The 26,266-nt window shown below is 41.3% G+C and overlaps 2 protein-coding genes across 5 annotated transcripts in view; one reads left to right on the forward strand and one right to left on the reverse strand.

Moving 5' to 3' along the window:
- LOC124716898 (mitochondrial import inner membrane translocase subunit TIM44) overlaps positions 1 to 21,029 on the reverse strand; it is a 56,431-nt gene extending 35,402 nt beyond the window's left edge. Inside the window, exons 1-5 of one of the 2 annotated variants that reach the window (XM_047243457.1) lie at positions 20,885 to 21,029; positions 20,537 to 20,647; positions 20,288 to 20,448; positions 20,061 to 20,194; positions 14,915 to 15,194 (exon numbers count right to left, since the gene is read on the reverse strand). In XM_047243457.1, coding sequence (XP_047099413.1) covers positions 14,915 to 15,194; positions 20,061 to 20,194; positions 20,288 to 20,448; positions 20,537 to 20,647; positions 20,885 to 20,893 — 695 coding nt within the window. In that variant the 5' untranslated portion in view covers positions 20,894 to 21,029. Of the gene's footprint in view, positions 1 to 14,914; positions 15,195 to 20,060; positions 20,195 to 20,287; positions 20,449 to 20,536; positions 20,648 to 20,833 lie in introns of both variants that reach the window. The other variant, XM_047243456.1, reaches the window with a different exon arrangement.
- Positions 21,030 to 21,491: 462 nt separating this feature from the next.
- The window catches only part of LOC124716900 (thioredoxin, mitochondrial), a 54,762-nt gene continuing 49,987 nt past the window's right edge, over positions 21,492 to 26,266 (forward strand). For 2 of the 3 annotated variants that reach the window (XR_007005664.1, XR_007005663.1), the window contains exon 1: positions 21,492 to 21,560. The gene's annotated coding sequence lies outside the window, so the exon portion shown is untranslated. The remainder of the gene's footprint in view (positions 21,561 to 26,266) is intronic. The other variant, XM_047243459.1, reaches the window with a different exon arrangement.

A 26,266-nucleotide genomic window follows, 5' to 3' on the forward strand; every position in this document is an offset into this window, starting at 1 on the left:
GAATATCAGTTGCTTCATACACTTGAAGTGCAAAGCAATTGTAATGCAAATTATTTATTAACTGCTCAAAAATGTCGTGAAAAATGTCAAAGATTTTTCTACGCACAGTGTCATTAGAGACAGGAATACTTTTCAACTGTTTAGCACGTGACTCACCACACAATGTGACACTACATCAACTGCTGCTGCTGGTAAAACCAGAATTTTTACCACCTTGTGTGGTTTCTCACATTTAGCAATCCTTTGCAAAATCTGGTAAGAGGATAAAAGGGCCTTAGAAGTCACACTCATCATTTTAGTACAGTTCTCCTGAGAATGCAGTAAAACATTTAATTTCCTGAAAAAAAAATCTTTTTGGTTTTTCCATTAATTCAGGATGTTTTGGTTTCAGCATGTGTCTAACCTTTCAGGCTTTGTTCTGTCAGCATCTAAAATGGTTATATAAATTACACACTGCAGATGTACTTCACCACTGGTTGGAGTTTCATGAATCCTAGCAATAAATAGTTCTTGTTTTTGACTTTGGAGTAATGACTTCTGCTCCTCCAGTTGATAAAACACTGGTGTCGTCACATCTGTCACTAATCAGGAAATTCTTCGTATTGTAAGGTGTAAAATAGATGATCCAAAGCTTGCACTGTGCACAACAGTTAAGGATACAGTGACAGTGCAGCCGATAACGGGTGATTCCGCCGATGGCAGACGTCACCCACCTTGCTCGATGATTTAAAACATTGCTAAATATATGACCACAGTTTCACTGTCATTGAACGCATCTGGCGGAACCCCAACGCCAAACGATATTCAATCCAGGTCAACAGCACCTTCCTTGTCGAAGGAAACGAGAAACATAACTGTTTGCTACTAAGAATGTTTTTTAATACACTGCACCCCCCCCCCCCCCCCTCTGCATACCATTTGCTTCCTTCCTCCTCCTCCTCCTCCTCCTCCTCCTCCTGGGTGGGGTTGCACCTTACAGCTTGAGGACCACTGATCACTGATACAGACAGTCATTTTTCCCTCACTCCATTTGCAAGTGAAACAAGAAAGGGAGTGACTAGTAGTGATACAAGGTACCCTCCACCACATACTCTTTGGTTGCTTGCGGAATATTTACTGTATGTGGATGAACAGTTTTACTCAAACAGATGAAAATGTTAATAATAATTTGTAAGTGACAGGGACTCTCTTATGTAAGTATTAGTCTGAATTGTAGACAGAATGGAATAATGGGGATGATAAACACTGCAGAAAAGAAGCGAATAGAAGATTTTGAAATGTGGTCTAACACAAGAATGCCGAAGAACAGTAGGGCTGACTGGATAAGTAATGATACCATACTGACTCAAGACAGGGAAAAAGAGACCTAATTTGAACAGCTTAATAAAAAGAAGAGATAGTTAATAGGACACTTAACAGCATTTTCTATTAGGAATTAAAAGTTTACAATTTGTCCAAGGAAACGGAAAAAGAAATACTGCCAAGTGTCGTTGTTCATGTACATCACAAGGGTTGGATGGATGAGGCTGGTATGAAATGATGGATTAACATAGTGTAGGATAGAACGAATGGTACTTTATTCAAGAAGAGTTCTCTTCTTGTGCTACTTCAGTTTAGCAGTACCTTGAAAAATTCTGTGAAAGAGAAACTGAGACAGGGAAATACAGAGCTTGCTGTTATTCCAGAAGGCATTACTTCACAATAGCAACCTCTTAATGTCTCAATAAATAAAGCATTTAAAGCGTTTATGAGAGAGGTATGGAACAAATGGATGCTGGATGAACCAAGAATATGTTTTAGTCTGGCTTTGCAATCTCTTCGTAAAAATGGTAAAAATGTTATTTTTTAAAAAACCGCTTAAAAATTACGGTGCGCCTTGTAATTTGTAGCGCCTTATAGTCTGTAAAATGGTACTACAATAGGAGTTACGATCATTACTTAGTAAGTGCAATTTCCTATTTTTTTAAAAATATCTCTCCTGTTACTTAATTCTGACAAAGTGAGCATTTTCATATGTCTGTATACATGACTTCTTATTTCCTTGTATCCAATGAATTGACCATACATCACTGAAAAATGATCCTTGGACGCAAAACTACTGATGTATCCTGAAACATCAAGCAATAGTTGTGATGTAACTGTAGCATTGATTTAGAATAAAAAAGTCTGCACCAGTTGCACATTTATTTTTATTTTGAGTACCACAAGCAGTTTCTGTTCTGTGTTCTCTCAGGACGCTTAACGTATAACCACGGGAAAATGACCTCGGGGACTCAAACCGGTCGTGGGATCTGAAACTAAAATAACAGTCAACCTGTGCTGTCATTTTATTTCAAACAGTTGACTAGGTAATGGTTAGGGAATAAAAATGTACATGGAAACCAAGGCTCGAATGCTATAAGTGTTGTGACAGTGCCACGAGATTTAAAAGTGCCGCTACGTCAGTACGCGAACACGGCGATAGAGGCGCTCCGCAGCTCGGCTGAGTGCGGGAGCACCACCTAGCTATGGACGGCGCCGGCCGCATGTCACGGCACGGCAGTTGAGTGACAGATACGGAGTTGGTAGCATGAAACTCACTATTGTTTCTACGTTTGTATATCCACGCAAATTATTAGTGAATTAAAGGTTATAACACTTTTTGGCGACGAGGTCGGATATTTTTTTTCCTGCGTTGGGGAATTGTGCATTCGTGTCTGGGCAGACATGGAACAGCTTCTGCAAGCACACATTGAACAACAAACACAGCTGACGGCTGCTATTCAGGCGTTGTCGACGTCGCTTACTCATCGTCTGTCTTCCTCTTCTCAGCCTCCGTTCCCTCCTTACGACGAGGCTGCTGAAGACTGGGAGGATTATGAGAAGCGTTTGCGACAACACTTCTTGGCTTTCGGCGTTGTCGACGCTCCTATGTGTAAGTCGTTATTTCTATCTTGGATTTCCCCATGGATCTATCAGCTGCTATCTCAGTTAGCCCCTCTGCGGGAACCTGCCTCTCTGTCCTTCCAAGAAATGTGTGACTTATTGTCTAACTATTACCGAAAAAACACACACGTCGTTGCCACCCGCGTGGCGTTCTACCGGTGTCGTAAACAGCCCCATCAATCTTACCGGGCTTGGGCGGCGGAACTACACGGTCTGAGTAGGAAATGTCAGTTTGTCACGGACACTCATCATGAGTCTTATGCTGATTCAATGGTTAGGGATGCTATTCTACGGCTTACTCCTGATAAAGAAGTTCGGCAACGTGCCTTACAACTGCCGAACCCGTCATTGTCGGAAGTTCTGAGCATCGCTCAATCTTTTGAAGTGTCTCACGCTGCTGGTGCGCAAATAGACGCATGGTGTGATGTAGGCGCTTTCCAGACCACTTTCGACATGGACAATTTGCCTGTTTCCCAGGGGACCGATGATGTGGCGGCGGTGCACTCACGTCAACAATGTCGCGTTGGGCCGCCACGCTCGCAGCGAAAACAGCAGCCACAGAAGCAGGTTCGTTCCGCACTTCCTTCTTGTCCACGTTGTTTTGTACAGCATGACAGGGCCGCGTGTCCAAAACAATGGGCCACGTGTAATTCATGTAGGAAAAAAGGCCACATTGCCTGTGTGTGTCGGTCCCCTAAAGTTCCTGTCGACGAGGACGAGACATTGGACATGGATGTTAACTGTGTGCTTTCTCAAACAAATAAGTTGTTTGTTACTGTTCGTGTTCTGGATAAAGACATTCGCATGCAAGTGGACACTGGCTCTGCAGTAACTCTCATTAATTCTCGCACGTATTTGGAGTTGGGCTCCCCTCCCTTGTCTCCAGTTACGCGAAATCTGAGAACTTATAATAAACAGAAAATTCCTATCGTTGGCCAGTTTGATGCTTCCACTGCCTACAAGTCTGTTGTTCGGCCCCTCACGTTTTATGTGGTGGATCATGCGGGCACTGAAAATCTGTTCGGTTATGATGCTTCCCAGTTGTTTGGGTTCTCCATTGATGATGATGTGCACCTCATATCTGAGGATATTCCGTATCAACAACTGGATGGATTGTGTTCTGAATTCTCGTCCGTGTTCTCTGCTGGTCTGGGTCGTGCCAAGGATTTTGAAGCCCACATTACTCTTAAACCTACAGCTCACCCTAAGTTTTTCTGGGCATGCCCTATTCCGATGGCGTTGCGTGCACCTGTCAAGTCTGAGATAGACAGGTTAACAGCTTCCGGGATTCTCCTTCCTATTACCTCCAGCGAATGGGCATCGCCAATCGTGGTGGTTTCTAAACCAAATGGGAGTCTGCGATTGTGTGGCGATTTTAAAGCCACTGTCAACGCTCAAAGCCTCATTGACACTTATCCTCTTCCCCGTCCTGATGAGTTATTTACCAAGCTCGCTGGGGGCCAGTTCTTTTCCAAACTTGACTTATCAGAGGCGTACCATCAGTTGCCGTTGGATGCGCCTTCCAAGGAATTTCTCATCATCAACACTCCTTGTGGGTTGTATCAGTACCAGTGGTTACCATTTGGTGTCGCTAGCGCGCCGGCCATTTTTCAGCGGTTTTTAGAACAGCTCACGGCTTCCGTTCCTGGCTGCATCAACTACCTGGATGACATTGTTGTCACGGGGGCCTCCACTGAGGAGCACTCGCAATTTGCGTTCATTATTTCGGGTTCTGCATTCGGCTGGGTTGAAGTGCAATCTGGACAAGTCACAGTTCTTCCAACCCTCCATTGTGTATCTTGGTTTCCATTTGTCCTGTGAGGGTATACGTCCTCTACGTCAGCACGTTGCGGCCATTACCGCTCTACCCCGGCCGTCTACGGTCAAAGAACTTCAAGGGTTTCTAGGCAAGATTGCTTATTATCACAAATTCATTCCATCCGCGGCGGCGGTGGCTCATCGTCTGCATCAGCTGTTACGCAAAAACGTTCCTTTCTGTTGGTCCGACGAGTGTGAGCAGGCTTTTGTCCGCCTGAAGGCTCATTTGCAGTCGGCGCCTTGTCTTGCCACATTCCGTCCGGGTCAGCACTTGGTTCTGGCGACTGACGCGTCACAGTAGGGCCTAGGGGCTGTTCCCGCCCATCGATGCGTCGGAACGACCCATCGCCTATGCTTCCAAGACCCTCAACGATGCCCAACGGCGTTACTCTCAAATCGAAAAGGAGGCGCTCGCTATCATTTATGCTCTAAAAAAGTTCAGCGTTTTTTTGTATGGTTCTAAGTCTCACCTCATCACCGACCACAAGCCGCTGGTCTCTCTGTTCAGCCCCTCGGCGTCGCTTCCGGATAAGGCAGCTCACCGCCTGCAACGTTGGGCCTTATACTTGTCTCGTTTTCACTATGAGATTCACTATCGCCCCACGGCCCAGCACGCCAACGCTGACGCGTTGTCGCGTTTGCCGATGGGCCCTGACCCGGTTTTCGATCGAGATGAACTACTCTGTTTCCACATTGATGAGGAAGAACGTCGTGCGGTCGAGGGTTTTCTGCTTACAGGTTCGCAGGTCGCGTCGGCTACTGCGCGGGACCCGGTCCTGCGTCAGGCGATCGGTTTTGTTCAACGGGGTTGGCCAGACAGGACCAAGGGCCGGGCATCGGACCCCCTTCGCAACTACCATGCCTTGCGCCTTCGTCTGTCTGTTCGTGAGGGTGTTGTTGTTCTGGCCACGGATGGCGCATCTCCACGGGTCGTGGTGCCAGCTTCTCTTCGCAAAGATGTTCTCAAACTATTGCATGAAGGCCATTGGGGGATTTCTCGGACTAAGTCCCTGGCCCGCAGGCATGTTTATTGGCCCAGTATCGATTCGGACATCACCCACATGGTCGTTGCGTGTGGTCAGTGTGCTCAACAACTGGCTGCACCCCGTACAATGCCCTCTACATGGCCTGATCCGGCGCAGCCATGGGAACGGGTGCACGCTGAATTTGCCGGCCCCTTCCTCAGCACTTATTGGCTACTGTTGATTGACGCCTTCTCGAAGTTCCCGTTTGTTGTTCGATGTCCGTCGCCCACCACTGCGGCGACGACACTGGCTTTGTCCAAAATCTTTGCGCTAGAAGGTCTTCCATCCACGATTGTCACGGACAATGGCCCTCAGTTCTCTTCGCAGGCCTTCCATGATTTTTGTACTGGACAAGGGATTCATCATGTTACAGCACCGCCCTTCCATCCCCAATCAAATGGGGAGGTCGAGCGCCTTGTCCACACTTTCAAAAGCCAGATGCAAAATTCCTTACTGATTTTTCTACCGATGATGCTCTGTTGCAATTTCTGAGTTCTTATCGCTTCACGCCTCTGGGTGATCGCAGCCCTGCTGAACTCTTGCATGGCCGCCAACCGTGCACTCTACTGCACCTGCTTCACCCTGTCAGGCCTAGTACTGTGTCCCCTAGTGCGGGAAAATACTCGGTGGGTGCCGACGTGTGGGCACGAGGGTATGGATCTCGCCCTAAATGGATTCCAGGGGTGGTCAAGGCTCTTCGCGGCCGCCGGCTTTGTGAAATACGTACAGACGACAGCATGGTTGTTCGCCATTACAACCAGATGCGCCCACGAGTGCTGGCCACGCCGGTGCCACCGCCCCTTCTTTCGCCTCCACCAGCCCGAGAAGCCAGTCCTGTCGCTGCTGCCAACGTCGCTGCCGCTTCCGAGTACTCCGGAACCGGCCCCAGTCACGGCGCCGCCTTCTCCGGGACCCATGTCTCTGGAGCACACCCCCAGGTCCGCGACACCTATGGATGCTGCTCCGGAGTTTTCACCCATCATCTCGTCCAGGAGGCACGTTCCACGCACAAGCTTCCGTCCTGGACATTTTCGACCATATTCTCGTGTTTCTCCGCGGGATCTTCTCGGGGTCTCCCAAGAGGCCATGGATGTCTCCACACTGTCCGTGTCTCCAAGGAAGTGAGTGTCTTTTTTTCAAGGGGGGAAAAGTGTTGTGACAGTGCCACGAGATTTAAAAGTGCCACTACGTCAGTATGCGAACACGGCGATAGAGGCACTCCGCAGCTGACAGATACGGAGTTGGTAGCATGAAACTCACTATTGTTTCTACGTTTGTATATCCACGCAAATTATTAGTGAATTAAAGGTTATAACAATAAGCAGGTTCAAATTGTTGTAGGTTGCAGTTGCATGCACTGGACAGACTAATGTGAGGAGCTGCAGCTAGTCAGGATTCAGACCAACAAGACTGTGCTGCTGATTACATTTACAAGACTAAATCCATACAAATATTATAAATGCCGAAGTGACTCTGTCTGTTACATTTTCACGCCTGCACTGCTGACGGACGTTGGGTTGAGATAGCATGAAGCTTGATGGAGGCAGGCTGCTTTACGAAGTATGTAGTACAAGACATTTATTGATTTGAAGAACATTACACAAATTAAGGATAAATATTTACTCTCTAAAAAAGCTATTTACTCTTTCGCTTTTGAACTTTATCATATTTGTGAAAATTATTTTATTAGTCGATTTGTTCTATGTAATATGATTCAACGAAATCGATATAATGCTTATTCCACTCTCAACGTGTTTAATCCATATTATCATACTAATACTCTACGTTTTCAGGACGAGCGGAGACTGTACGGTACTGGGGTGCAAGACTCGCATGTCTCTCACGGGTGATTTACGTATTGTGTGCAGCCAATCTTCTTCTTAGGACAGACGGCTGCGCCGATCTTCACAATGCTTATTCTCCGAAGATTTCGTGCTGGTTAGGGAAATGATACTGAACTACTTCTCTACTTTTGAAATGATTTCTTACTCTCAGAATATTTTCTTATCAACTTCACTATATTTTCTTCTTCACAATAAAAAAACTACATAAGTTTCACATGCGCTTTCAAGTCTTGCAGATCGACCCCGTCTGGAAAACATTATTACTTAACATATACTATTAATGTCTCTTTTGATTTTAATAACCCTTGTCAAAACAGTTCTTGCTCCTAGCAAGTCAAACAACAGAGTATAAGAGTCTCTAGATAAAACATATTTTGTTTGTTCCCAACAATCACTACTATTTCACTGCCAAAGAGTAGCCCTCGATTACTCCTCATACTAGACATATGGCTTCTGAGGCCACCACTTCTCAGTGCCGATAGACCGCCACAACTTCAGTCTTCTGATAACACATGCCCATCCTGCACATACATAAACTATGGCGCAGTAGACAGATTTACACACACACACACACACACACACACACACACACACACACACACACACATCCATAAAATATCATGTGTTTGAGACGGTGAAATACGAGTATCTCTAGAATTCACCCCGAAATTCTCGAGGCGCTACAATACTATTATTTTTAATTGTGAAAGCAATTAACTTAGTTTTATTTTCATGACTCAACAGCTGAACTGATTCTGATGGTATTTGGCATGGAGATAGTCTGAATCCTGACTAAGACCCTAGACTACTTCACGAAGTTGTATCTTTTTGAGTATTACTAACATTTTAAATATGGTATATGTGAGTGGCATGCAGACGACACTCGCAAGCTGGTCAGAGAATCTTAGTGTATACAGATTATTCTGTGACAGTGCAAATTCCATATCATTGTGCAACTGGTTCATGATATTGGGTTCCTACACTACCTGACGCAGCTGGAGAATTTTGGTGGAGATACATCCGTAAAATCGGGCGGTCAGCTCGAAAACCACATTTACAACAGTTACTATAAGTCCTGCAAACTTAAGTCACATTTCGCCTGTAGTTCTAAGAGTGCTCAGATGGCCTTAAGCGCTACAGAGACATTAGAACAGTCACAAACCCGTCACATCTTAGACGCAAAGTGTCGTGCAACTGTTACAGCCTCCAAAAAAAAAAAACTTAAAGGCTCATGATGGCAGTGTCATTTAAAGGCTGTACGGCAGAGAGGGGGATGGATCAAAAATGTGGGAATGTGGGTACTATAAATCATTATAATGGAATGGAGAAATGGTTGGTATGTGTTGCCCTTGTGGCAAACTCTCACTTTCAGTACTATGTGAGCCAGAGAAAACACTAAAAATTCTACTTCTGCATGAATGTAATGAATTGAGGCATTTTAACTATAATTATAAAATATAATGTATGCATTCAGATAAATAATGGCAGTGCATACATTTTTTATACATATATTTCTACACCGCTATTTATACAGACGTACTGTAAAATTACTCACTTGCTTACTGACTCACCATCACACATCATAACAAAACTACTAATATGTGAGCAAAGCAGCAGTTAGTTTATCATATTTATTACACTGTTCATCAGCCTCACCATGTCAAATTTCACTGGTGGTCTTAGCAAGGTGACAAATTTGTTGCGCCCTGTGTAGTCAAGATGCACTTGTTACATGAACAAGGCATCTAGGATGCAGAATCACATGGTATTTCAAGGGTACTACACCATGTGAAAAATATCTACATTTTAAATTTTCCACACAGAGGTGCTGCGAAAGAAGCTGGAATTGTGATGTGTGACAGGACACACAAATTAAGGTAAATGCATTGGAAGAAGACAGTCGCTTCCACCTCCAGCATCTTTTAACCAATAAGGTTAAGTGCTCTCAACACCTAGAAATGATATGTTGTGCTTGTTGGAGCACACAAATGAATAGATCATATTTGTATACCATGTACTTTGTTGCTGAGAGGGCAGCCCATGGTGTGGCAGAAGACCTGCACTCTATTTTGTGCAACAAAATATTGTGAAGTACCTTTCACATTTCCACACAAAACCGTATTTCATGCAAACTGTAGGGGGAGTATCTTTAAATTCTGTAATATGCTGATGTTTGCTTCCATGTTTGAAACATTTTCCATTTTGGAGAGCTTCATACATTTTACACATTTTTTACCACAATTTGTGTGGATGCACTATTTTTTTACTGAGTATTAATATTTTTCACACATATTACTTTTCAATTTATTTACTTTTGTCATGTGGTCATTTAGCCTACATACGTATTTATGATCATGAGTGCACATTAGTGCATGCTGACACAATAACAACAGCAAATATACTGCCACTGATAGCGCAGATGCTGACTGGCACATACACACAACAAAAAGACTGTCGGAAAGTGAGCTTTTGGCCAACAAGGCCTTTCTCAAAAATAGACCACACACACACACACACACACACACACACACACACACACACACACACACACAGTCTCTGGCAGCTGAAGCAAGAGACGGTGGTCATGTGTGTGTAAATTGTGTTTGCGTTTGCGTTTGTATGTGGACAAAGGCCTTCCTGACCGAAAGCTCACTTTCTAACAGTCTTTTGTTGGGCCTATCTGTGACTCAGCATCTTCACTATATGATGAGTAGCACCTATCCTTTTCATAATATTGTTACACTCGATCATGGAATTTCCATTGTTCCAAAAAACAATATTTTTTTATGAATTAAAGACGTCCTATAATGAATGACATTACACAGACATACGAGGGTGGTTTAAAAAGTTCTTGGAATGGAATAGAAAAAAAAGTACTTACATCACTGAAACTTTTTTTTATTTTTCAATGTAGTCTCCTTTTAGATTAATACACTCGGTCCAACAATGTTCCAGTGCCTTGATCCCATCTCGAAAATGAGTTTCCTGCAAGTCTGAAAAATAGTTGTCAACTCTGGCTATCAATTCTTCGTCTGAAGTGAATCTTGGTCCACCAAGAAAAATTTTCAGTTTTGGGAAGAGATGGAAGTCTGACGGAGCCATATCAGGTGAATAAGGTGGGTGTGGCAACAATTCATACCATAGTTCACATAATTTTGCCATGGCAACAGCACGTTTTTGATCCAGCGTCAAGAGTTGTGGCACCCTTCTTGCAGATAATTTTTTTCCATTTCTAATTCTTCAGGTAAAATGTGATATACCCTTTCAGATGACATCTGGCAAGCACAAGCAATTTCACACACTTTCAATCGGCAATCCTCCATGATCATTTTGTGCACTTTTGCAATGATTTCTGGAGTAGTGACACATCTTGGCCAACTTCTGTGTGGATTCTGGAAATCTGCATGAATGTCCTTTGCTTTCATACCTTTCTTTACGAAGTACTTAAACACTGCTCGAATCTGAATTTTTTCCATCTTCACAAATCACTATGCGGGAACAACAACAGCGCCACATCACCGCCACAGCTCTCTTCCAAGAGCAATGGCGTGGCACGTGTTTATGGGTAACAGTCCAATAAATATCACATGAACAACTTGTTGCACTAGTGCTGACCTCTCGTGGTGATACCGAGAACTTTCCAAACCACCCTTGTACAAATACAGCTTTTAAAGCTCAAAATATTGAGTTGCAAAATTTTGAAGATCACCAATAATAAAATCCCAAGTATATTCATGCACTCAACTTTCACTAAAATATCCTGAAACTCATAGTCATTTTTTAGTTTCCATGTAGCTATGAAGTCTAATCACGTATTTCAAAACGGTTTTCCGTTAACATAGATGGAGAAGCTGGATGAAGCACAGTGGATTACCACTGGCAAGCACTTATCACTCAACCGATGAACAATCGTCACTTTCAGTTTCTATGAAGTAACATCACATTCTTCTTCGCTTTCTGAGCTGTGAAACTCAATTTCAAACACAGGATCATTACAGCCACCCTTTTTCCGAAGCACTGCCTAAACCACAATACAGGAGAGAGAGTCTCAAAGTGTGAGTTTTGTTGTTGAGTATCTAAAGCTGCACATAGTGAAGACGATATCTAGTGGCATCCACCTCAACCAAAATGCGACAGCAAGGCTACAGATGTACAGTAGACCTTCACTTAACAATCATTTCCCATGATGCGCAATTCGCACAACGAGCAAAACAAATTGTAAAAAAATGACTTGCTTACGGAGTGATGTTTCACACAGCGAGTGATGACGATTTAGTGTGTCATCACCAGGCATTCTGTGTAGCAGGGAAAACGTTCAACAATATGAACACCTTTCACTGTTGGCAGCAGCATATGAACAATGTCTTTAGTATGTACAGCAGTCTGGGTTTAGCACTCTTTCTGCTACCATCTTAGTGCAACTTGTAATCACAAGTTTTGCTAAACTTTTGTTCAAACAGCGTTTTTATGTGCACAAATTCTAATTGCCTTTGTAGAAATATCCCCAAAGATAAAGCCGCAAGAAGGCGACCGTAAGAGAAAGAAAATGACTTTAGAAATGAAAGGTAAAATCACTGAAAAACATGAAAGTGGTGTGAGCATTGCTGATTTAGCAAACACATACAATCATCTGCATCAACTATTTGCACTATCCTCAAGAACAAGGACAAGATTAAGAAGATAATGCTTCAAAAGGAGTGACGAGAGTACCTAAACAACGGTTTCTAGTTCTGCACAATGTTGAAAGGTTGGTCCTTATATGAATAAATGAAAAACAATTGCAAGGCGAACAGTATTAATGAGAACATCGTTTATGAGAAGGTGAGAATGATTTTCGCTGACCTCGCTGAGGCGACGCCAGGATCATAAGTGGGCAAAGAGGTGTTTAAGGGAGGCCATGGATTGTTCGAGAATTTAAGAGGAGAACCAGCATCCACAGCATTGTGAGGCACAGTGAAGCAGCCAGCTCCAACACGAAGGCAGCCGAGAACTTCGTCAGCAACTTCAAGATGCTCATATATTCTGAGGGTTATCTGCCGCAACAGGTTTTTAATTGTGACAAAGTGGGTCTGTTATGGAAAAAGATGTTAAAGCATACCTTCACAACAGCAGAGGAGAATGCATTGCTTGGCCACAAGCCATTCAAAGACTGTCTCACACTGCTATTCTGTACCAGTTCAAGTGGCGATTTGAAAATTAAACCGTCGATTGTTTACCATTCGGAAATTCCACGAGCCTTCAAGTAGTGTTAAGTCCAGGTTAAATGTGATGTGGAGATTCAACAACTAAGCTTGGGTGACACATGATCTTTTTCGTGATTGGCTCAATCAATTGTTTAGCCCTTCAGTGAAAAAATATTAGCTTCAGACGAATCTGCCACTCCATGTCTTGCTTGTTATGACAACGCTCCTGCCCAATCTTCAGGCCTACTAGACCACCTCCTCAAAGAATTTCAATTCATCAAGATAAAATTTCTGCCTCCCAACACGATTCCGTTACTCCAGCCTATGGACTAGCAGATTATTTCAAAATGGTTCAAATGGCTCTGAGCACTATGGGAATCAACTGCTGTGGTCATAAGTCCCCTAGAACTTAGAACTACTTAAACCTAACTAACCTAAGGACATCACACACATCCATGCCCGAGGCAGGATTCGAACCTGCGATCGTAGCGGTCATGCGGTTCCAGACTGCAGCGCCTTTAACCGCTCGGCCACTCCGGCCGGCAGATTATTTCTAACTTTAAGAAGCTCTAAACTAACGATTCTTCAAGCTTTGCTTTGAGTTGACTGAAGCTATCACTCTCACTTTCAGAGAGTTTTGGAAATACCACTTCAACATCATTGTCTGCATCAAGATGACTGAAAAGGCATGGGACAGGAGTTACCGAGAAAACTCTCACTTGTGCTTGGAAGACACTTTGGCTAGAGTGTGTTGTCGAATGTGACTCTGAGGTATTTGAGTCAGTACCTGTGGAGCCTCTAGTCAACAAGATTGTGTCTTTCACTAAGAGCATGGCACTAGAAATGGATAACAATGATATCAATGAGCTTGTGGAAGATCACAGCCAAGAAATAACGACCGAAGAGTGTGTTACACAGCAGGAAATTGTGGAGAGGGTTTCTTTGGAAGAGGATGAGGATGAGGATGAGGATGAGGAGGAGGAGGAGGAGGAGGATGAGGATGAGGATGAGGATGAGGAGGCAGTGGCAGTAACAGCAAACCAGCAATTTTCTGGCACAGTAAGATAAATGCTGAAAGCATGGAGATCGATTGCATTGTACATTGAAAACCATCACTCCAATAAAGCATGCTACAAATTTATCTGCGCATTTTTGTCAAATGTTGAAGTGTCGGCAGAAACAAATTACAATAGATAGCTTCCTAGTAAAACGAATTACTTACGTATCATGAATAACAAAGTACATAATACTACATGTATAATTTTCTTTGATTAAATGGCATAAATAAGGTAAACTTTTTGTACTTTTTCTAAATGGAACGCATTATCGTATTTTACATTAATTTATACAGGATAAATTGTTTCGCTTAACGAGTGTTTCTCACAATGAGTAAGATTCTGGAATGAATTATGCGAGGTTCCACTGCAGAACCAAATGCGCTCTAGTGGCCAAACACTTGACTATCAATGTTGAAAAGGATATAAGCGGTGTTTTATTTTTTCAAAGGTCTGTTCTGAAGTTGTCTGAGTGTACTCGGGAATTCAAGCTTCTATCAAAATAATAAAAATGAGATAACTCAGGGATTTAAGTTGAGGGATTAATATATCTCATGATATTTCAACTGGGCACCTGCCAGTCATCTTCAGGTGAGCCATCGAAGACTGATTAAGGCCTTGATGGCTCACCTGAAGAAGACTGGCAGGTGCCCAGTTGAAATACTGTAGTATGTAATAAACAACGACCAGCTGCAAGTCTGGAATTTGTTTGAACAAGAATTTGTTGTTGCATGCACTCAATAGTGATACGATTTCAAACAAGCCAAGCACATTTTGATATTCAGCACGAGTCTCAAATGTAGCATTTCACATAAAGTTAGGTTCATAACTAACATTTCCCAGAACATTCCTTGAGATGGAGACTGCACATACTATTCAGTTAAATTTGTAGACGGTACAGAAAAATGAACAATACTCTAAAGGAAAACCGTGTCAGGTCATACCTCTACATTTGATAGCAAGGTTGTGAATGAGGTATCAAATGGTTTAAGTTTTAGCACCATCATTCACATTTAAAGCAATTTCAAAGCCACTGTTTAATATCTGTTTTTTCTCCAAATTACCTTGAATCTTTGTGCAATTCGATTCCAGTAGACTCTGTATCAGGTGCAATGTCCTTGGCAGCATCACGAGCAGCAGCAGCAAACTCTACACGCTTTCGCAAGCGCTCCGGAGGACGGTACAAGTTTGCTCGCACCCCAGATTCTTCAATTTCCTTCTTGATAGTTGATGCTCCCTGAGTGACAGCACGGAATGCACCTGACTGACTCAGTGCTGCCCCTTTCTCCTGAACTGCTTCTGCTGCATCCCGTGCTGATTTGCCGAGCTCTTCACCAATTTGACCTGCCACAAAAGACGTTCACAATATTAATGCATCATCCTCATCAATTAATAGACAAAGTCTAATGAAGAAGTAAGTATATTTCACTATGAGGGAACTGCATATCAGAACCCAATGGAGGAATGTTGTGAAACTCATATTAATACAACAGAAAGACGGTATTAGTATGAAAATCCTTCTACTGCCTACTGTAGCACCCAGTTGTGCATAAATTCAAATTCCCCTGAACTTTTTCCTATGTACACAATGCAGAAAGACAGTAGTTACAAAGGTGTTGCTGGTGAATCTTCCAAGTAGTATGGTTGTATTCTAAGGAACTTTCAATCCTGACTTTTCATCCAGAGCTGTGTAGGACATCTTCAGAAACGATTCTGGCTTCAGTGAGTCTTGCTGACTGATGGGCTGGATGCCAGAGATTTTCATAAGTATCGTGATAATGAGGTGTGAGAGAAGTTTTCAGATGATCAGCATCAAGAATCCTTATCAAATACAGAACCTGACAATCAAACTATCATCTATGAAGATAAAACTATGTCAATAAGAATCACACCTTCTTTTCTGTTTAAATTTTACTCATGCCAACAATTCAATAGTAAAGTTTTATCCTCCGAGAGGATTTTTCTCCATACGCCTTCCAAGTGGTTTGATGAAGCATGTCACTTTTTCCTCCCCTGTGCTAATTTCTTCATCTGAGAGGAGCACTTATACTTAATTTTCTAGATAATTTGTTTTGTGTTTTATGAGGTCTGTAAAATTGGATGACTTTGCTAGTAGCAGTAGGCATTAAATTTTCAGCTGAAATTTCCCTGATTAAAGCTGTCCACTATACAAAGTGAATATAGCCCAAAGGAAATAATGTTATGCACTCTAACTCCTCTCATAACTAACTCCTCCATAACACATATATGTAGTGCAACAGAAAATCTTCTGATATCTGCAATGGCGTACTATTGACTATTGTGACCCAGTAATGTAAAGTTATCACAGAGCACAATAGCGAGATTACAAAACAGTTGATGCCCTGAATCTCTTGAGGCAAACTTACCTTCTGTGATCTGAAATAGTTGCTAAGGTAAAGGAACTCTTTGTTCAGCCTAGCAATTAGTACAACATCAAAACAGACTATATCATCAAACTAATAAGTGACCTGACATAAGAATATAGCATTAGTTATTCTTATGTCAGGCATTAGTGTAAAGCAGAAATTTTTCAATTCATGCTGTGATTGATTTTATTTTTTCTCAATGAAAGACAGAAATCCACTATATATAATGAGATGAGAAATGTAATTATAACTTCTTCAGCTGTTGAGATGGTTGACCCTCACGCTCATTGCCATAACCATCAAAGAGCAGTTTAATTGTAATTGTAGGAAGTCTTACTATTCTAAAGCTAGCCATGTCTCCGCAATATCCTTTCTTACAGGAGTGCTAGTTCTACAAGGTTCGCAGGAGAGCTTTTGTGAAGTTTGGAAAATAGGAGACGAGGTACTGGTGGAATTAAAGCTGTGAGGACAGGGAGGGAGTCGTGCTTACGTAGCTCAGATGGTAGAGCACTTGCCCGCGAAAGGCAAAGGTCCCAAGTTTGAGTCTTGCTCCAGCACACAGTTTTAATCTACCAGGAAGTTTCATATCAGCGCACACTACGCTGCAGAGTGAAAATCTCATTCTGGACTTCATTTGCATGTTGTTGTGGCCTTCAGTCCAAAGGCTGGTTTGATGCAGCTCTCCATGCTACTCTAGCCTGTGCAAGTCTCTTCACCTCTGAGTAAATACTGCAACCTACATCCTTCTGAATCTGCTTAATGTATTCATCTCTTGGACTCCCTCAATGATTTTTACACTCCATGCTTCCTTCCAATACTAAATTGGTCATACCTTGATGCCTCACAGCATGTCCTACCAACAGATTCCTCCTCCTAGTCAACTTGTGCCACAAATTCCTCTTCTCCCCAGCTCCGTTCAGTACCTACTCATTAATTACGTGATGTACCCATCTAATATTAAGCATTCTTCTGTAGCACAAAATTTTAAAAGCAGCTATTCTCTTCTTGTCTAGACTGTTTATCAACTGTGGCTAAACCCCATCAAATACTTTCTGAAAAGATTTCCTGTTACTTAAATCTATACTTGATGTTAACAAATTTCTCTTCTTGAGAAACGCTTTCCTTGCCACTGCTGGTCTACATTTTACATCCTCTCTACTTTGACCATCATCAGTTATTTTGCTGCCCAAATAGTAAAATTCTTGTACTCATTTAAGTCTCTCATTTCCTAACCTAATTCTCTCAGCACCACCTGATTTAATTCGACTACATTCCATTATCCTCATTTGGTTTTGTTGATGTTTATCTTATATCTTGCTTTCAAGACACTGTCCACTCCATTCAACTGTTCTTCCACGTCCTTCGTTGTCTCTGACAGAATTACAATGTCATCAGCAAACCACATGGTTTTTACTTCTTCTCGAAGGATTTTAATTCCTACTCCAAATTTTTCTTTTGTTTCCTTTACTGTTTTGTTTCCTTTACTGCTTGCTCAATATACAGATTAAAGAACATGGGGGATATGCTACAACCCTGTCTCACTCCCTTCTCAACTACTGCTTCCCTTTCATGCCCCTCGACTCTCATATCTGTCATATGGTTTCTGTACAAATTGTAAATAGCTTTTCGTTCGCTGTATTTTACCCCTGCCACCTTCGGAATTTGAAAGAGAGTATTCCAGTCAACACTGTCAAAAGCTTTCTCTAAGTTTACAAATGCTAGAAACATAGGTTTGCCTTTCCTTAATCTACCTTCTAAGGTAAATCATATGGTCATCAGTATTGCCTACAGAATCCAAACCCATCTTCCCCGCAGTAATTTTCACACTTGTCAGCACCTACTTTCTTTGTTATATTCTTCCTGAAGTCTGAGGGTATTTCACCTGTCTCACACATCTTGCCCACCAGATGGAAGAGTCTGGTCACAGCTGGCTCTCCCAAGTCTATCAGATTTGTAACAAAAAGTTGTCTACTTCCAGGGCGTTGTTTCTGTTTATGTCTTTCAGTTCTCTGTCACATCGTTCATGCAGTATCATATCTCCCATCTAATTTTCATCTACGTCTTCTTCCATTTTCATATTGCCCTTTAGTACATGGCACTTGCATAGACCCTCTATATACTCCTTTCACCTTTCAGCCTTCTCTTCTTTACTTAGGACTGGTTTACCATCTGAGCTCTTGATATTCATACAGGTGGTTCTCTTTTCTCCAAAGGTCTCTCTAATTTCCTGTTGGCAGCACCTATCTTACCCCTAATGATATATGATTCTATATCCTTACATTTATCTTCTCACCATTCCCGCTTAGCCGTTTTGCACTTCCTCTCGATCTCATTTTTGAGACGTTTGTATTTCTTTTCACATGCTTCATTTACGGCTTTTTTTATATTTTCTCCTTTCATCAGTTAAGTTCAATATCTCTTGCGTTATCCAAGGACTTCTACTAGCCCTTGTCTTTTACCTTCTTGATCCTCTGCTACCTTCACTATTTCATTTCTCAAAGCTACCTATTCTTGATCACCTGTATTTCTTTCCCCTGTTCTTGTTGATCTTTCCCTAATGCTCCCTCTGAAATCCTCTTCATTTACATAGATTCATAAAATATTTCAATTTTCCTTCGAATCACTACTTAAGTGTTTCTTAATTAACCTGATTACTTTCAAACAAATTAATTTTTTAAGCAAAACTAATTTTCACACTGAATACTTTGATACCCTATTAGTCCATTTCCCATTCTGTCTTTGGCTACAAAAATTTTGACAAAAACCCATTGTGTAATTCAAAAGGCATCATTTGTTTTGTTACACTCATACTTTTGACCAAAAGTGAGGACTGAAAAAGCAGCACCTGACCTTGAACTCCTACAGAAGTTTTCAAATATATAAGTAACGGGAAAAGGCAAATGATTTGCTTATATTATAAAACTTATCAAAATGGAGAACGGCCTAAGGATTACAATGAAAATTGTGTTGCTGGCTCTAAAGGAAAACAATGCAAAGAAATGCTGCAAGTACATAACCATTACATTGATAGCTCATTTGTCTTAAATTTCATGCCAACTGCCAGATGCCCACTTCATTTGTACCTTAATGATGAGATATCAGCAGTGTGCAAACATAAAGGGAACAAAACATTTACAGTACATCTTTTCCATCTATGTTAGTTTTTGAAATGTATTTATGTTGACAGACTGATATGTAGAATAGCTTGAGGTTTATGTTAAGTTAAAAGATGGCAGTTCGCTTGTGAGTTGGTATATCAGTAACAATGCTTTAGTTAATCCTAAATTTCTCTGGAGCTGTATAGAGTACTTGCTGAACTTAGTAAAAGATAAAAAGGACACGGGACACAGTTGGATTGTTAAAGGTTATGTGGTAATAGACACATTGAGAATAACAAAGATGAGTGCATAACATTTGACAATTCACTGCAGCAACAGATAAAGAGCAAAATATATAAATCATATGGACATCCCACAGGAGACTGGTCAACGAAGTGACTAGGTGTTGAGCATGTACAACAATAAACAAAAATTTATGAGAAATTAGAAGTGACTAGCGTGAGGCACAAAGATGTAGCAGTGAATTCAAGTTAAAACATTTTGCAATTTCATGCAGATTCATTTATTATCCACCTACCACAACTTAAAAACCATACTGTAATGCACTGAGAACCATGATAGGAAATATTTACCTTAGATAGAAGTATCAAGTGACAAGGCTAAATAAGTAAATCTGTAAAAACAATCTGTACCATGAGGCAAAATAATCTGACTAAAAGACAGAAAATTTGGTATAGCCAAACATTCATTATATTAACACTCACCAGCTTTCTTGGCTATTTCAGATTTTCCAGCCTCCTCTAGTGCTTCTTGCACTTTCTCCTTAATTGTGCCAAACTTCTCCTTTATTACTTCAGTGCTCCTTGAAGCTTCAGATTCCACTGTTTGGAACTTCTGCCTTCACAAGTTATTTCATAGGTATATTAGTCTCATCATCCAACACATATGCTTAATTTATCATTGTGGATTATATAAAAAATAACACTCTTACCTTGCTTTCTGTAATGCTTCCGATTGCTCCAATTTTTCTGCCTCTTCTCTAAATTTCTTTAAACTTTCTTTCATCTCTTTATTCTTTGCCATTTCCTGTTTGATGTTTTCAATAAACTGAGAGAAGAAGTTTGGTTTCCTCTGCGAGGAATATAATCTAACCTGGAATACATTATACAAAAAAAAACATAAAATGTTGAAACCAGTGGATCAGCAGTACAAAATTCATGCACAGCATCTTCCTACTCACAGGTACCGTCCCATTTTGAGTAGCTGCAGCAGTGTGTCGTACAATTTCTGTTTTCTGTGTGCGATTAATGCAACAGCGAACCACCCCAGGTTTCAATATTTTACTCTGCAGCTGAAAAGGCGAAGTTATTTAGTAATTATCAGGGATAAATATTACATCGTTGCCGTGGCTCGTACATACACATAACCCCTAACTCGGTTCATTTAACGCTCTCTATTGTCCAAAAATCACTAAGATCACATTTATAAACAATTACTTCCAAAAAGTACATTTTTACATCTCACTTGGCGTTATTACCATCGCATGCATCAATTCATACAGTACAAGAGTTCACCAGGTAGGACGTACCCCACTCATTTCTTCCGATACTCTGCAGCAACAAGAACAGCTGAATGACTGAGAGCACGCTGCTTGATGTTGCTTGCATAAAGTTTTAAATATTGTCAACAATCAAGCAGTTGTTCACGCTAGGAAATCGCGCGTAAATTTTGTGTTAGTGAACAGCAAGTGACACGATGTTATCAAGCTTTTGAAACATCTGAAGCTAAATGCAGTATGACTACCCGCGTACTTGGTGTTGGAGTCGGACTGTTTATCGTAATCGCTATTTGGTTGACGGCAGTCGTCTTGTGTATTGTAGCGCGTAGGACGAACAAGAATATTAGTTTAATATTAGTAGCTGGAGCCTCGTGTGTTACTGTAATTTTGATCTTAATTCCCAGGGAATCACAGTTTCCAACACCCATAACGTACAAGGTATGTGTTTATACACTCATTTTAACGCTGCGCAGTGGTATTTAAAACGATGTTCTCACCGCTAACAGTTATCAGTAATCTGTATGGAGAGACAAATTGTTACAATAAATAAGTGAAGGGTTGGTTACTCTATGGAAAAATTTCACAAGCACTGTATTTAAAGACCAGCGTAATTTTAGTTAGTGTGTTAATTGACCTTTACGCTAACCTTAGTTTGAGAATACTTTTGCTCTGTTTCGTTCTTCAGTTTATGTGAACGTTCATTTATGTGAGTGGAAGTTCTGTAACTTCTAATCTTGTTTAGTGTTTGCCCTGCGATAAATTGCGATGTAAAGGTGTACAGTTACTGTTGGCTTGTGCTTTTGACTTCTATAGCGCTCTCACCGAAGATTTTTCTCTGCTTAATCGATTAATCAACTTGCAATCTCACATTTCCGTATGCGGTATCAGTATTTTCATTTTTCTCAGGGCGAGTGAAATATACAGTAGCGTTACATGGTTATCTAGAACAGAGTGTAGTCTTCAAAGCTGTAGTGAAGTGAGTGGCCTAACTTGAGCAAGCGAAGTACAACAGCTACTCTTCGTAGCAAACGAATATAAGCATTTTCCCCCTGTTCTAAGTTAAATAGACTGTAATATATTCACTAAATATGATAAAGCAGAATGTATTGGCCGTAGGATGGTGGTAGGATATCAATGCCCTTTCTGATCTACATAGGTTGTATAAAAGAAATTATACAGACGTTATTAATTAATGTCTCCTATAAACCTCTGATGCTCGTTTTAAGCTTGCTAACAAATATGGTTTCTATGCCACTTCATGCATTCCTGCAAAAGAATGCTCAGTAACGTCAGACTACAAATTAATTTGCTCTCATTGTAAGTTTAAATAGAATATTAAGCAGGTTCCCTTGCTGGTGGGCCTACGTACTAGCATAAATGGTGATTTTGTGTGTTAACATCTTCTATGCTACAGTGCTGTTAGCTTCTGCACTGGTCATGTTCATATTCCCAGCAGGTCAAGTCACCCAGTTTATAGTTTGCTACAGTGCATTATACAAACTATCAATTCATCGACAATTATTTACCATGTTTGAAGCAAACAACATAGACACGTGCAGTAGATCACAACTTAAATAAGAACAGAATACAAACACTGCACTGAGTTGAAACAATAAGGACTACACAAACAACTGTTTAGTATCAGTTACTGAAATCACCAAGAGGTGATGCTAATATTATTTACTGAAACCAACAAGAGGTAATGCAATCAATTTACATAATCATAACATTCACTCCCTCCCCCCATTAAACCATGGACCGTGCCATTGGTAGGGAGGCTTGCGTGCCTCAGCGATACAGATAGCCATACCGTAGGTGCAACCACAACGGAGGGGTATCATTTGTGGAGAGGCCAGACAAACGTATGGTTCCTGAAGAGGGGCAGCAGCCTTTTCAGTAGTTGCAGGGGCAACAGTCTGGATGATTGACTGATCTGGCCTTGCTACGCTAACCAAAACGGCCTTGCTGTGCTGGTACTGCGAACGGCTGAAAGCAAGGGGAAACTGCAGCCGTAATTTTTCCCGAGGGCATGCAGCTTTACTGTATGATTAAATGATGATGGCGTCCTCTTAGGTAAAATATTCCGGGGGTAAAATATTCCCCCATTTGGATCACTGGGGGGGGGGGGGGGAACTAAGCAAGAGAAGGTTGTTATCAGGAGGAGGGGGGGGGGGAACTAAGCAAGAGAAGGTCGTTATCAGGAGAAAGAAAACTGGTGTTCCATGGATCGGAGTGTGGAATGTCAGAGCCCTTAATAGGGCAGGTAGGTTAGAAAATTTAAAAAGGAAAATGGATAGGTTAAAGTTAGATATAGTGGGAACTAGTGAAGTTTGGTGGCAGGAGGAACAAGAGTTCTGGTCAGGTTTATACAGGGTTATAAATACAAAATCAAATAGGGGTAATGCAGGAGTAGGTTTAATAATGAATAGGAAAATGGGAATACGGGTAAGCTGCTACAAACAGTGTAGAGAACGCATTATTGTGGCCAAGATAGATACAAAGCCCACGCCTACCGCAGTAGTACAAGTCTATATGCCATCTAGCTCTGCAGATGACGAAGAGATTGATGAAATGTATGATGAGATAAAAGAAATTATTCAGATAGTGAAGGGAGACGAAAATTTAATAGTCATGGGTGACTGGAACTCGATAGTAGGGAAAGGAAGAGAAGGAAACGTAGTAGGTGAATATGGAACGGGAGTAAGGAATGAAAGAAGAAGCCAGCTGGTAGGATTTTGCACAGAGCATAACTTAATCATAGCTAACACTTGGTTCAAGAATCATAAAAGAAGGCTGTATACATGGAAGAAGCCTGGAGATACTGGTAGGCCTCAGATAGATTATACAGGGCGATTCAAAAAGAATACCACAACTTTAAAAATGTGTATTTAATGAAAGAAACATAATATAACCTTCTGTTATACATCATTACAAAGAGTATTTAAAAAGGTTTTTTTTTCACTCAAAAACAAGTTCAGAGATGTTCAATATGGCCCCCTCCAGACACTCGAGCAATATCAACCCGATACTCCAACTCGTTCCACACTCTCTGTAGCATATCAGGCGTAACAGTTTGGATAGCTGCTGTTATTTCTCGTTTCAAATCATCAATGGTGGCTGGGAGAGGTGGCCGAAACACCATATCCTTAACATACCCCCATAAGAAAAAATCGCAGGGGGTAAGATCAGGGCTTCTTGGAGGCCAGTGATGAAGTGCTCTGTCACGGGCTGCCTGGCGGCCGATCCATCACCTCGGGTAGTTGACGTTCAGGTAGTTACGGGCAGATAAGTGCCAATGTGGTGGCGTTCCATCCTGCTGAAATATGAATTGTTGTGCTTCTTGTTCGAGCTGGGGGAACAGCCAATTCTCTAACATCTCCAGATACTGTAGTCCAGTTACAGTAGCACCTTCGTTCTCGGCCGTCCAGAACTTTTCCCTTTGCACAAACACCCATTCTCTGTAAACTGTTTATACCAACGTTTAATACACCACCTATCAGGAAGTTTAACACCATACTTCGTTCGAAATGCACGCTGAACAACTGTCGTCGATTCACTTCTGCCATACTCAATAACACAAAAAGCTTTCTGTTGAGCGGTCGCCATCTTAGCATCAACTGACGCTGACGCCTAGTCAACAGCGCCTCAAGCGAACAAATGTACAACTAAATGAAACTTTATAGCTCCCTTAATTCGCCGACAGATAGTGCTTAGCTCTGCCTTTTGTCGTTGCAGAGTTTTAAATTCCTAAAGTTGTGGTATTCTTTTTGAATCACCCTGTATAATGGTAAGACTGAGATTCAGGAACCATGTTTTAAATTCTAAGACATTTCCAGAGGCAGATGTGGACTCTGACCACACTCTATTGGTTATGAACTGTAGATTAAAACTGAAGAAACTGCAAATAGGTGGGAATTTGAGGTGATGGGACCTGGATAAACTGAAAGAACCAGAGGTTGTAGAGAGCTTCAGGTAGAGCATTGGGGAACGATTGACAAGAATTGGGGAAAGAAATTCAGTAGAAGAAGAATGGGTAGCTTTGAGAGATGAAATAGTGAAAGTAGGTAAAAAGACGAGGGCTAATAGAAATCCTTGGGTAACAGAAGAGATATTGAATTTAATTGATGAAAGGTGAAAATATAAAAATGCAGTAAATTAAGCAGGCAAAAAGGAATACAAACATCTCAAAAATGAGATTGACAGGAAGTGCAAAATGGCTAAGCAGTGATGGCTAGAGGACAAATTAAGGATGTAGAGGTGCATGTCACTAGGGGTAAGATAGATATTGCGCACAGGAAAATTAGAGACCTTTGGAGAAAAGAGAACCACTTGCATGAATATCAAGAGCTCAGATGGAAACCCAGTTCTAAGCAAAGAAGGGAAAGCAGAAAGGCGGAAGGAGAATATAGAGGGTCTGTACAAGGGTGGTGATCTTGAGGACAATATTATAGAAACGGAAGAGAATGTAGATGATCTTAGAAAATAGATTAAGGAAAGGCAAACCTACATTTCTAGCATTTGAAGACTTAGAGAAAGCTTTTGACAATGTTGTCTGTAATACCCTCTCTCAAATTCTGAAGATGGCAGGGATAAAATACAGGGAGCGAAAGGCTATTTACAATTTGCACAGAAACCAGACGGCAGTTATAAGAGTCGAGGGGCATGAAAGGGAAGCAGTGGTTGGGAATGGAGTGAGACAGGGTTGTAGCCTATCCCCAATGTTATTCAATCTGTATATTGAGCAAGCAGTAAAGGAAACAAAAAAAAAATTTGTAGTAGGTATTAAAATCCATGGAGAAGAAATAAAAAGTTCGAGGTTCGCTGATGACATTGTAATTCAGTCAGAGACAGCAAAGGACCTGGGAGAGCAGCTGAATGGAATGGACTGTCTCTTGAAAGGAGGATATAAGATGAACATCAACAGAAGTAAAACGAGAATAATGGAATGTAGTTGAATTAAATCGGGTGATGCTGCGGGAATTAGATTAGAAAATGAGACACTTAAAGTAGTGAACGAGTTTTGCTATTTGGGGAGCAAAATAACTGCTGATGGCTGAAGTAGAGAGGATATAAAATGTAGACTGACAATGGCAAGGAAAGTGTTTCTGAAGAGAAGAAATTTGTTAACATTGAGTATAGATTTAGCTATGTGTCAAGAAGTCGTTTCTGAAGGTAATTGTATGGAGTGTAGCCATGTATGGAAGTGAAACGTGGACAATAAATAGTTTAGACAAGACAAGAATAGAAGCTCTCGAAATTTAGTGCTACAGAAGAATGCTGAAGATTAGATGGGTAGATCACATAACTAATGAGGTGGTATTGAATAGAATTTGAGAGAAGAGAACTTTGTAGCACAACTTGACTAGAAGGGATCAGTTGGTAGGGCATATTCTGAGGCATCAAGGCATCACC

The sequence above is a fragment of the Schistocerca piceifrons genome, chromosome 9, assembly GCF_021461385.2.
Source record: "Schistocerca piceifrons isolate TAMUIC-IGC-003096 chromosome 9, iqSchPice1.1, whole genome shotgun sequence".
Taxonomy (NCBI): Eukaryota; Metazoa; Arthropoda; class Insecta; order Orthoptera; family Acrididae; genus Schistocerca; species Schistocerca piceifrons.